The sequence below is a fragment of the Terrapene carolina genome, unplaced genomic scaffold (assembly GCF_002925995.2).
Source record: "Terrapene carolina triunguis isolate 2854851 unplaced genomic scaffold, T_m_triunguis-2.0 Scaffold42, whole genome shotgun sequence".
Classification (NCBI taxonomy): domain Eukaryota; kingdom Metazoa; phylum Chordata; order Testudines; family Emydidae; genus Terrapene; species Terrapene triunguis.
The window spans coordinates 41,012,749-41,026,434 of NW_020664393.1; the positions used below are offsets into that span (position 1 = coordinate 41,012,749).

The window sequence follows — 13,686 nt, forward strand, 5'->3', positions numbered from 1 at the left end:
AGTATCCACTGACGTCAGTGGGAGACAATATGATGATGCTATAAAGGTATATTTCTGTGTCCCTTTCCAATACTTCACTGGAAAATAGAAGTTCTCCAGCCACTAGGTTGAAACTGCAGTGACTGGGTTGAAAGATGGGTTTTACGTCTAGTACTGAATGCTGTGAAGTTAGGTTTTTTTTATTCTTTGCAAAAGTGACTTCTCAAGTCTAGATCTGGTTTCTGTGAAAGCCGTGTCTCCTGTATTCATGAGACTTCTCCTATTGGTCCACAGTTTCATTGTTCTAGTTTAGTGGAACTTAGCGGTCATGGGAGGTCATGGAGGGAGTGGCATTCTCTCAAGTAGCAAGAATTAATCTCATAGAGGGCTTTAACTGTGGAAATGAAGACTTTGAATTGGACTGCATTCAATGAAGTGCAGAGAGCACAGTGTCTTCCAGATCTCTTGACAGTACCATGTGCTTCCACACTATCCCTGCCCCAAATGGGTCTGTAGTATTATGCCCAATTTAACCATTCGAATTGTTTTTAAAGACATACAGCTTTTATTTCTAAATTGCTGTAAAACCATTTCAAAATGTCCTGTGAATATTTAATTACATAGGGCCTTAATTACAATAGCTCCTCACCTTTCCAGTTGATTCAATATCAGACCAGCCAAATAACAAACAAGGGAAATTTCATTTCCCTCCATCTGCTTTTGTGCCCCACATTCTCTTTACTCCCCATTCTTTGACCATATTGCTGCCTTCCTCTCCTCTTCCCACCTCAGCTTCCCACCTTTTTAATCTGCTCTTACACCTGTAAACTTTTTCTTCTTGTCTGGCAAGTACCTTTCCTATTCTCTTTTAAATCCTATTGAAAGTCTACCTCTTCCAGCATGTCCTCCTTCTATGTCATCATTAATAATCTCTTCACCCCACCTCCCCTTGATTTGCGTGCCGCAGTCTTGTCTGATGTATGGCTCAATCTTGCAAACATGTACACACATTATTCAGTTGGACTCACATACATAAATGTTTGCAGGATTGGGCCCTTAATTTGTAAGTTTTTTGATATAGGAAATATGTCTTGTGCCATAAAGTACAATGTTCATTTAAATAAATACATTCTGTTTAATAATAATAATAATTGATAATAATAATTTATGAGCCTGATAGAAAAATGGAAAATTCATGCAAATAAACTCTGCTCCTTCACATCTTCTCCCATCCAAGGTGTGCAACACGTGGCCCCACAGAATTTTTTTAAAGGCATCCTGCAGGCATGTTTCCTTTGCTGTTGATAAAATGACTTTATATCCGGGTTTACAAGAAGCAATGATAAAGCTGATAATATGTTAAACATGTATTTTTATTTAATATTGAATCTATCATCTTGTGTTTCAGGAATTTCAAATATCTGGATTTCCTGACTATGTTAAAATTGTAGAAGTTGGGCCAAGAGACGGATTACAAAATGAAAAGGTAATTTCTGTCACCATCCATTTTTGCATAGTTTCATGTGGATGCTTATCATTATGTACAATTTACATGTCATAATTTTTAATCCTTTTTCACCTAATTAATTGGTTATTAAATTGGATATTTAAAATAAATAGCAAGCCATGACTGTTTTGTTGTGTTGAGATATGCTTGCTTTACTATTGCACCATCCTCCATCTCTACTCCTCCCATTTGTTGTGTCCATCAGCTTTATGATGTCATAACCTAGATTGAAAACTGTTTGGTGCAGGAAATGCCTAGCACTCTGTGGCACTGATCCCTGATCAGCACCTTAAATGCTACATTAATAAATTAAGGCTCTATCATCCTTCTTGAGGAGTGGCCGATGGGAGAAGAAAAATAAATTGCCATAAATTGTGCAAGATTTCTGTTTCTACCCTATCTTCCACCTGATGGCTGGGATGGGAACTGGATGATGGCCTAATATAGTGGGAATAAAGCTGGGCCATGTAAAATTGCACCCAAACGCCATGGTTCCCAACCATATCCCAGAATAAAACACCCCTTTAAATAGGCAGCAAGGCAGATTCATGTACCTCACCGTGGCTGGAGCATTAATATGACAATGGGAAAATTAATTACTGTAGGTATTTTTGGCATTCTTCCTCCCAGTGGACCAGGCTGTATACAGTGATTGCTTCCTAGGTCCCCACTCATCTGTGGGATGCTTTATCCCCACCTCTGCCATCTCTTGTGAAGCCATCTGTGTACAGTGTTCTCATGGAATGGCTTCTTCAGACTCCAGGGAAGGGGTGCAGAATGGAGTGGGTGCATGCACACTGCTTCCTGGGCCATTGTGTGTTTGCTACCCACTGCCTGCACATAAGGGGAAGAGTATGTGGTCATGGTTAACTACTTTAAACAAAGTGTGGATGCTTATTTTGTACTGTGGGCATTTTATTTGCAAAAGGTACTTATTGTATGACAGATATTTTACAATGAAATGCTTCCATATTCATAGGTTACAGTTCCCACAGATATCAAAATTGATTTAATCAACCGACTTTCCAAAGCAGGCTTGTCTGTAATAGAAGCAACCAGTTTTGTTTCATCAAAGTGGGTACCTCAGGTAGGTAAAATGCACACAATTGAGAACTGTTTCAGTTTACATGCCACACTATTCAGAAATGAAATTAATTATCAGAAGAGTCAAAGCAGTTGAGTTTTCTCACACCCTAGCTAATAATTACATGTAAGAGAGTACAAATGAGCTCATCTACTGTGTTTTGTAAAATTAGTTGCTGCAGTGAGATCCCTTCTATAGTTCTAAAACCTTAAATTCTAACTGGTCAATAGGGAATTTCGAGCTAATTTTTTAAAGGTATTTACGTGGCTAAAGATGCAACTTTAAAAATCTGTCCCTTCCTGTCTGGCATGCAGGGTGAATGCCAATGAATCGTGCTGAGATCTTTTAAAGTAGACACTTGTTTTTCTCAGATGGATGGAACTGTAAGGCTCCAGAACTAAAGATCTATTGGTATCATTATAGATGTTTGGCATCGGTCTATGGCCACATGGAGGTTATTCAACAGCAGTTATAATATGTATGTTATATGCTACTTTTGCTATGTACCAGCAGAAACAAGGCGTGAAATCCTGGCCTTGCTAAAGTCAGTTTAAAAACTCCAGTTGACTTCAATGGAGGCAGGATTTTGCCCAAGGTTTGATATTGTAGATTAAGTTCTGATCTTGAGGGGTACTGAGTACCTTCCAAAAGATGCTAAGCATCCTCAGCTCCCACTACAGTTGATTGCTGTTGCAGTTAAAGCTGAAGAAAATCAATTATGATTTATATTTCTTAAACTTATTTACAGAAACTTAATTACACACTTGCATGCCAAGAAATGCAGGCGCATTTGAATTTATAATTTCTGGGTGCAATTAATCTGATTGCATACACATGTCAAGTAATTGCATGTACAAATGATCAATTGTGTGTCTAGCCATTTGTGAATGCACTCACCTATTTAACACATGCGGTCCCAGTCATTCCATATAGAAATACACTTGTATTTTTGCATCTCTGATTGTTTGATTGTTCATGGTAATCAGGCCTTGTGCATTTAATTGTTTATGCTTATGTAAATTAAATACATGCATAGAGATATCAAGCATTTTTTAAAACTTTCTAAGTCTAAAATGTTTAATATTATTATTATTTTAATTAACCTTTATTTCATTCTACAAATTTAAACAGAACAGAAATAGCATTGCAACTAGTGCAACATTCATCATCCATGCAAACAGAATTTAGTGAAGGACAGTACACAGAGCATTTTAACCAGGGGTATTTTACATTGCACTAGAATGATAAATACTTGAAAATCATCGAAGTGAGAGGGAGAGGATTATAAGTTTTGATATATTGTTTTTGCTGCATATTGTCTGTTAAAATGTGTGAAAAATATTTCCATTTAGATTGTGCCTGGCCATTAAGTATCCCAGTAGGGGAATTGGAGGGAGTAAGGATTCTCCCCTGCCTTGTAAGGCCATGCCATGTAAGAGCTATCCACATCACAGCTGTGAGTGCGCCAGGAAGTGCAGGGGTTTCATGCCAGATATTCCTCTGGGAGAAACTTGGTGTGGCTATGGTTCTACCCCTGTGTGCTGGCCAGCAGATCAGGCTGGCTGTGCAGCAGGGAGTATGTTGTACCTCTAAAGGTGTGTCACAAATTATTCCCTCCATGCCAGAGCAACAGGAGAGCCCAGGGAACATTGGCATAATGCCTCCTGGTCTTCTCCACTGCGATGGGTTCTTCTGGGTAGTCTGCCAGTTACATAATCTAGCTCAAGTTTGCAGTATGCTTTCTTAATTGTTCACATTAAAAGCTTTTATTGTAACTCACCATGCACTATACCATCACAAGTTGATAGTTACAGCGTCAGACAATAACAGAGGGTTTTAATGTTAGCCTGCAAAGCCTAAGGCAAACATAGGTCTATTTCTTTTTCTTGTGTGTGTTTAATTCTTTCCTTTTCCCATGAGACCTTTAGAATAGCAAAGTTAGCTCAGACTTGTCAGGTTCAGAAAAAAGAAAAATTCCTTCTTATCTCAAATTCAAGTCTGAATATTTTCTTTTAATGGCTTATATGATGTTTAAAATAGTTTTGGTTTAAATGATAAAGTTGTATTGCTTGGAGATGGAGTGCAGTCTTGATTATGTCTTTTCTTTCTCCCCTTTCTTTTTTCTTCTCATAGGTCATGGGAATAGAACTCCCGGTTATGTTTAGATCACTCATTCACTTATTTCTTTTTTTAGTATTTTAAAGCTCTTTTATGATTTCCCTTCTACTGTTTTGTTTGGCAGGGAATTTATGACTGAAAAAAGCCAAAAGAAAAAGTTCCACAGTAGCAAGATGCCATATAAACCAGGATCCCATACCTATAATCTAAATGGCCAAAAATGATAAATACTCCCATTAAAAAGCATATTTTAAAATAAAATCTGGAAAATACTGTATTAAAATGTTAAATGTAATACAATGCAATTTGTTAAAATAAGACTCTTTTTACAGGAAAAATAGTAAGGGGACAAATATAATACATGAAAGATTATTTGGAACAAGCAGTTTTGTACAGCTTGAATCACAGCGTCATTTCATTTTGTTAAATATATTTTAAATCATGCAATGATTTTTAAAGTGTGGAATTAGTTCCAGCATTTAGCATTAAACATTTGGCTTCAAAGGTCTGAAAAATGAAGATCTTGTTTTATTTAATTAAGGTCTGAAAGTTTGTTCTTAAAGCAATAAGAAATTACCAAGTGCGTTTTTAGGTGATTATCACGTATGTTAGGTTGTTATACTGATTGACTTCATGTAGAAGCTATTATAAATAGATTGCCTAGCACCAACATTCTGTCCCTGACATGGGATAAATTACGGGCATGAGTACATATAAATGGTGTGTGTATCTATTAAACACTTTGGAGCCCTATATCTACTTCTGCAAAGGCATATATTTAGGGTTAAATTTGAGGAGGCTATTGTTCCATGTGTTTACGCCACATTTTTCAGGATATATTTTCCCAATGGGAAACCAAAAATATGTGTCTGTTTTTTTATATCTCATTTTCTTTACCAAAACAAAATTTGATGGAGCTAATGGATATGGATCTTGTGCAACAAATGAATTTTGAGAAGAGGATGTTGTGGGGACTAATGATTGTGCTTCATTAATCATAATCAGTGGATTAAAGTTGGATCTATGCATTCATGCCACTTACTGTATAGGGCCCCACTAGTACTGCTTTTGCCTTACAAATTTGTGAAGCTGTGAAATAAATATCTCATCTATCCTGGTTTTCATACAGACTAAGGATGTGATGTGGAAAGTGCTGAGAGCCTCCTGCAATGTGCTGTGTACACTCAACTGCCTCTGCACCTGCCAGGATCATATCCTTAATTCATGCTTTATTAAAGAAGTAACATACATTTTGGCAATTTTTAGGAACTACAATTTGTGTTTCCAGTGTTAAAATTAGAGATGGTCGGAACTGGAATCTCAAATTTGACCCTCCTTCGCTTGAATCTCAGGAGTCCTTCAGATTCCAAACCAGTAAAGAGCCTGTTCAGATGCAACCAGCACATTTTGTGAGAACAGCCAGTATAATGAGAGTTCTTCCATTTTAGATGAAATCGCACAACAGCTTTTAAGATTTTGGTGCCATTTAAATCTAGTTACCGTTTGACTTGCAACACACACTCTGAACCCTGTTTTAAACCAACAGTGTTAAGGGAGGTACTGTGATCCCATACACCATTGCTGCTCCACTATAGAAGGGACGGACTGACACCCAGCCTTGTAGGGGAAAAAAGGACTGTTGAGTTATAAAGCCTACAGAGAGGGTTTGGAAAAGGATGGCTAAAATGGAGAACCCTGCATTAACTGGGCAAAAAAAGACCAGCAAGCTTTGAAAGGGCTGGATGAACTAGTTTGTTTAGTTTGGACATGTTTTGTTGATCCTTGGAAGGAGAAGGACTGTTTTATCGAGGTTAGTATGAAGGACTGAACCCTACATCACTGATTGATTGTGGCCCCCCAGCTGGAAGAGGGGAAAACTGAAGCATGACAGCCAGATGCTGCAAAAAGTCTGAGCCAACAGAGACCCACAATCTGAACATCTGGCTTTAGAAATATAGAGCGAGCACATTTTATTTCTCAAAGAATTATCCATTTTGATATTATGAAAACTTCATCACCCTCGCCAAATACCTTCTATAATTTTACAATACTCAGCTATTTTGCACATCTCCCAGTCAGTGTGTGATAACAGCAAAGTATTTCAGGAGATATGGAAATTGCTTTCATCATTATGGTAAAGGCTGAGTGGGAAGTCTTTTCCTCTGAATTGGATGGATCCAGCTGTAATATTTCTTTGTCACACAACTACTATGGAGAATATGTCTCCCTCCTGTTGAAAACTGCCCAAAAGCACATCCCTAGGGGCTGTAGGACACTAAATATACCTGGTCTTTTAGAAAAACACAAGCCAAAATAGAAAAGATATTCAGAACTGTTTGACTCGGATCCCTTTGGTGAAGAAAAAATTGGGCTTGGGGAAATGTTTCTGAGATAGATCAGAAAGGAGGGATGCTACCCTTGGAGGGAGCTGATTGAAAGAACAAACCTGTGCCGTAATTGTATAAAAGTATGAGCCGCCATTCTCAAGCTGAACCCTGATGGACAACAACCAAAGCTCGTTGCCAAAGTCTCTCCCAACCATGTCACAAACCATTTCATCCTAAATGGTAAACCAGTCCGTAAAGCACAAAGCAAAACAAGTTAAGCAGGAACTTTGCTCACTCCTCAAAGACGGCAAAGTCCACAATGAGCAGCTCAACACTGGGGAGCTGACTGTTGCCATGAAATCCCTGAAAAGTGGAAAGGCAGCAGGACTCGATGTATATCTAATTAACTATTGGGTCACTTTAGGACAAGAGCACAGGAGTGGCTTCTTGACTTCTTTAATTCTTTCACGAGACAGTGCAGATACCCAGGCGGTGGAAAGAGGTCCAAGTGGTTGCACTGCTCAAACTACATAAATACCCTAACTGTACAAAAAGTTACTGTCCACTATCCTTACTGTAACCTTATTATTTATTTAAATTGAATTTAGTAATTTTGTATTAAACTACCATGGATTTAGCTCCTGCTGCTACAGTTTCGAGCTCAATAGAGTGAATATTACCTCTGGTGCTTGTCTCAAATTTGGAGACTCTAGAAATATTTGAAGTCCAAGGATAGTGACCACAGACATAATCATAAGTACAAAGTCTTATCTGTACTACAAGTTTCATTAAAGCAATAAGTAAAGTCACAATTACCCATGCATATACAAATCCTACAAAAACCCATGCAATGACTAAGTCATACTCACATCCTCAAAGATATTTTAGGGTGTGAAGGCCCTCTCAATAGATGATCATCGATAGAGGGAGGGTCCCTGCTAGGGTTTCCCGTAGGGTCATCCGTTGGGGTTGTCCCTTGGGTCTTCCCACTTTTAACTAGAGAACCTCTTTTATCTTGTTGTTTTGACCACACCTAACATCTTATGTATATGCATGAGGGTGTAGTAAGAGGAGGCCCTGAGATATAAACCTTGGTATCAGAGGCCTGGTAAGAGGCCTAAGGCCTGAACTAAAGTAATGGTCAAGACTTTGCTAACATAAAGCAAAGTTAAGCTGTGAGCCAGAGGCAGGCCCCGCTCACAGAAGCTGGCAAGGAAAAGGGCTGATGCTGCAAAAAGAGACATACCTAAAAGGTACTGGACACCAGATATCAGAACATTCGCATACTTGTACATTCCACACACAACAAGGAACAGGCTGACCCATCCCAATGACAGGGCCAAAAGGGGAATATGATGGATAGTGTTGTTTTGTTCGAACCAACATGTACAAGGTGAGAGGCGGCACCTTACTACGTAGAGGGGTTGTACCTTGCTGCGTAGAGGGGTTGCACCTCAATACGTCAGGAGTGATGTGTAACTTGTTTGTATCTGTGTATAAGAATGCATCCCTGAGTGGATATCTTTGTTCGGCCGAGGGGGTAGTGGAAAGTCCCGCCACTAACTGAGCCGGGTCCATTGCCAGGAGGCACCTATTAGTAGTATGCCCGGTAGACTGAGTAATCTACGGGGAACTGCAATTGTGTCCAAGGTCGCAATAAACTTAGTCGACGTGACTTTGCATCTTACTAGACTCTGTGGTTATTGGGGGTTCTCGTCAGGTTTGCTGTGTCAGCTATCTGCGCAGAGCTGGGACAGCACACAGAGGGAACACACGCACACAGCTGAATGATATCAGCATTGGAAAAAGCAGAGCACCCTACCGGTAGCATCTGACAACAGAGGGTTTCAACCCTCTTTTCCTTATCTGTACTTCCACACCCCATGAATTTTGGGGTGCCCCATTTTTCATAGGGGTGTTCCTCTTAGTTCTTAGTTCCCCTTATTCTCAGTAGCATCTATGCACAACATGTACCCTGCAGTCAGAACAGAACTTTCCATGATGTTACAATTAGGTGTGTGTCTTCCACCTGAAACACTGTAAGGCCAAGTAAAAACCCCATATCTTGTGAGATGGCACAATCCTTGAGCATTATGAACATCTGGTCTACTGTGGGGTCACATTAGATCAAATGCTGATGTTCAAAGAGCACATCAAGAAGCTGAAAAAGAAAGTGAGCTCCAGGAATTGTGTACTCTAGAAACTGGCCAACGCAAAATGGAGAGCTGACCCATAAAAACTCCAAGCAGCCAGTCTTGCTCAGTTACTCTACTGCAGAGTACTGCGCCCCAGTATGGTCACGCTCAAGCCATACTCACAAAATCGATACTGAACTTAATCCTGCAAGATCATCTCAGGGAGTGTGATACTGACTCCCACACTGTTTTTATCCTGCCCCAAAAGGATTGCACTGCCATCAGTGAAGCGGGATATGTTTAGTAATAAGAAGAGACAAAAACAGGTGCATCATCAAAGACACCCACTGTATGGACACATTATACCACCCAAGAGGCTGAAGTCCAGAAAGAGCTTTGCTTCTGAAAATCCCTGACCACAAAATACCACTATGGAAGGTTACAGAGAAATAAAATGGCAGGAAATGCCATTGATCTTGGAGAACCTGGTTCCTTCAGAACAACTCTCTCCAGGCTCTGAGCTCAAATGAAAACCCTGGTGTACTCTTAATGGAGTAAGAGTTGGGATGGCAACGACTGGTGACAATATGACCAAGTGGAAACTGAAGAATGACCCCAAATGTGAGAGCCTAGTCAACAGTTGAAGTGATATAGTGCCCTCTGTCAACATCCTGTACTCATGGGGAGCTATTTGAGATAAGTGATAATAGTGGGGCACAGTATCCCCCAATAGCATATCTGATAACACCAGATCTTGACTGTGTTTTTGGAGCGATAAGCTATGATTTCTGTGTAAATAGGATTTTCTAAAGTATATAGTTAGAAATCTTCATGCTAATATGAACAAAGGAATGCTGTAAGCCTATCTTAATTTGAAGGAAGAATTTCTCTCTCCATTCTAACAGAAAAGGTTTGAATGTCAGACATACCCCACCACATCTGTGTATCTTGGAGAAGATAATAATGAGGTATAATGACCACTGTCGTTCTCAAAAATAATGTTTGCACTGTGGCAATTATCTATCTAACAATACTGCCACTATTTGTTACTCTTTCTAATGGATGTTGTAAAAGCAAGAAGGTAAAAACAGACATATTAATTTTTCCATTCCTAACATTAGGGGGGAAAATAATTTCCAAATGGAAAAAGGACAAAATGGTGAAGACATGTGCGCCAGATTGATGAGATTCAAATTGAAAAATGCAAGCTAATTTTATTTTTTACTCACATTTCTAATCACTCTGGCTCCCACTGTAGAACTTGGCTTGCTGTGATTAAGTGACTTGCCAGTTGAGAAGGGTGGAGAAAGGTATTCCATTTCATGGAGGATTTCAGTATTTTAAAATTTGGTTTAATTTTTATTTGGAATAAAAACCAAAATTTTGAAATTCTCCATGAAAAGGAATGGAGCCCTGGCTCCAGGCTGGTCCACCTGGCAGCTGCCTCAGGACCCGGGATTCTGGAAGCCCTGGATTCTGAGCCAGTATGCATGGTGGAAACCATGGACCCTGAAAGTCCAGCTCCCCAACAGTCATTCAGATGGGCTGCCAAGGAGCAGGGCAGGCAATCTGGCAGGAAAAACAGCAAGTTTCTGCCATAACTCTGTCTGGGTTCTGTTAGAACTTGATCGAAATTAGAACCGTCTGCACAAAATGTTTACTTTTTGACAAATCAACAAATAATGAAAAAACCTTCTGGCATAAGTTTTCCGACTAGCTCTAATTGTTATACACTGAGTCGGGGTAGAGCTAGGCTAAGAATTCAGCAGCTGCAGTATGCCAGTACTGAACTGAGATTACTAAAAGTCACCATTCTCTCCTGGCATTTGGGCTGACTTGGAGTGAATAGTGACATAGAGCAGTGGTCTCCAAACTTTTTTGATCGCGCACTCCTATCAGTAAATAAATTTGAGCACGCACCCCCTGCCGCGCCGGCTCTACCATTTTTGCCGAAGCGCAAACAAAACAAAAAAAGCGCTCCTCCTGCTGCCCACCCCCAAGGATCTTGCGCACCCCCTGGGGTGTGCGCACCCCACTTTGGAGACCACTGACATAGAGGACAGAAAGGGTAACGTAATAAATGTAGGTAAAAGAATTAATTGTCCCTTAAGGGAGCCAGTTCTGTCTCTAGATTCTCATTGCAGCTCTCATTAGAGTTGTGTCAAAATGGGAATTGTACTTGAGCATCATAAACCAGAATTTAGCCCAATATATACCAAAATGTTTTACTTAGATTTACAGAATAATTCCTTTGTTTGTGCCTTATTTCTGCAAACAAGAAACCGGCAAATGAATGACTGTGAATCTTTTGACTGTAAGCCTATTGGGCCTTAGGTCTGTCCAAACTTATCTTTCCTCTCCCCTGATCCTGGGGTTGACCAGCGGCCAATCCAGGTCTCAGTGTAATTTAGAACAATGTAAGGGATGTTCCTAATCATACTGAACAGTCCTGTCATGCTTCCGTCTGCCCTTGGCTTGCCCAGAAACACCTTTTATGTGGGGGAACAGGAGGAAAAATTGCTGTAGAGGCTGTTATATAGCCTTTACACCACTCAAGAAATTCCTTGCTGAACTGTTAGGGCACAAAGAGAACGGAGCCAGGAACTGAATTAGTTTTAGATATTTGAATTAATAATATTTAGGATTAATTCTGCATACATTTCTATATTCTATAACTCTCTTAACTTCTTTATTATTAAGGGGATACATTTTCAGAAGAGCATAAGTACCATGGACTTTCGGTGAGATTTGGGCTCCTGTGTCACTTAGGTGCTTTTGAAAATTTTACCCAAAGGCTTTTGTTTGACAATAGAATCTTTGTTACTTAGGCTTCATCTGCTGCTGCACCTTGTCTACACCTGACATCGTAATCCTCTGTTTATTAAACTAGAATAATTTACATAGTAATAAATTGCTCTAATAAGGAGAAGATTATGACATGTGGAAGCTGCAGGAAAAGTTTAAACCCACAGACAGATCCCATTCTCATGATGAATGCCTTAGTAAAACAGAGGGGTTAACGTTTATATACTGGCTTGAAAATTATAGGCTTTTTTGTAGTATTTATGATAATTCTATATAACGAAGTAGCATTCTTCATAAATCTAATGAATCCTAAATTACATGGCACGTCACCACCAATGTCTCTCTTAAATCATGGCTTCCTTATTAGCTTGAATATTGTATTTTCTGGATTATCAAAATAGAAATGAACACAGAAACTTTTATATTCCATAGAATCTTGTTATTTTTTTCTCACACATATTGCACATTTTTCAAATCTCTAGCTATAGATCATACTTTTTTCATTAACTATATGCATAAACAAGACAAAGCACGGTGTAATGCAGTCAATGCTCTGTTATAGTGTATTATTTCTGCTATTATATGACCTTATGACAAAGCAGAATTGCATCCATCCTTAAATTCATATCTACCTTTTTTTAAAATAGTCAGTAGATAATTGTTAATTAGCATAACTGAAAAATAAATGCAAAATATTTATGTATTTAAGATGGCAGATCACACAGAAGTAATGAGAAGGATCGAGCGGCATCCTGGGGTCCAATATCCTGTACTCACACCTAATCTTCAAGGTTTTCATTCTGCTGTAAGTGGATTGCTAGAGTGTGTCTACACTTCATGTTTCAAACACTTTATGCACGGTACCTTAAACCAGCTATTTCATATCATTCACCCAGTCCTGTTAGAATTAGGCTGTATTTTTTTTTCTGAAAAAGTGTCAGTTTTCATGAAGCAAACTTACAAATTTTACAGAGTGAGATTAAATTCCATAAATGTAATTTTAGTGGCCAGTATCAAACACACAGTCCTTTGGAAGATGCCATAAATGTTGTAGTACATACCCTAAGAAAGAAACAAATAATTCCTTTTCATTCTTTAGCTTGTTGATGCTACAGCCAGTTGAAAATTTCCTAATAAAATGCTTTTCCATCAGAAAATGCAGATTCAGCCAAATTGAAAAGTTTTTGTGAAATACTGATTTGTCAGAATTTTCAATAGGAAATGACCTTTTCTGTAAGGTCAAAATGTTTTATTTCGACTATTATTTTATCTTATGTTATATTGTAATAGTCAAAAGGGTAAAGTCAAAACTAACAGTTTCAACATTACTGAAAAGAAATGTATCAATAAGGTCAAAATATTTTAGAATATTTCATTTTGTGAAAAATGTCAAGATTTCTACTTTTTTTCTGAGTGGGGACTAAATGAAATTTGGAAATTCTTGTGGGATGGCAATTTCATTTTTTTACCAAAGCTGGGAGTTTAGGCCCCAATCCTGCAGTATATTTCCCTGTTGAATTTAGAGTTCAGCGTCAGCAGAACCTGCTGACTTGCTCTTCGGCTGTTAGGTTGAGGCTGCAGATCAGCATGCTGAGAGCCATGAGATAGGGTGGTGGATAGGAGAAGAAAACACAGGGGCTTAGGAGAACAGGCGTAAGAATCTTCAGGATTAGAACCCAGGGCTGTGGAGTTGGGGCAGCTGACATGCCCACCTTGTCATGTCAAGACCTC

At 39.0% G+C, this 13,686-nt stretch overlaps 1 protein-coding gene across 2 annotated transcripts in view; it reads left to right on the forward strand.

Annotated features, from left to right (window-relative positions):
- Positions 1-1,392: 1,392 nt before the first annotated feature.
- The window catches only part of HMGCLL1 (3-hydroxymethyl-3-methylglutaryl-CoA lyase like 1), a 78,814-nt gene continuing 66,520 nt past the window's right edge, over positions 1,393-13,686 (forward strand). Inside the window, exons 1-3 of one of the 2 annotated variants that reach the window (XM_024216490.3) lie at positions 1,393-1,465; positions 2,466-2,573; positions 12,665-12,760. In XM_024216490.3, coding sequence (XP_024072258.1) covers positions 12,665-12,760 — 96 coding nt within the window. In that variant the 5' untranslated portion in view covers positions 1,393-1,465; positions 2,466-2,573. Of the gene's footprint in view, positions 1,466-2,465; positions 2,574-12,664; positions 12,761-13,686 lie in introns of those variants that run through there. The other variant, XM_024216489.3, reaches the window with a different exon arrangement.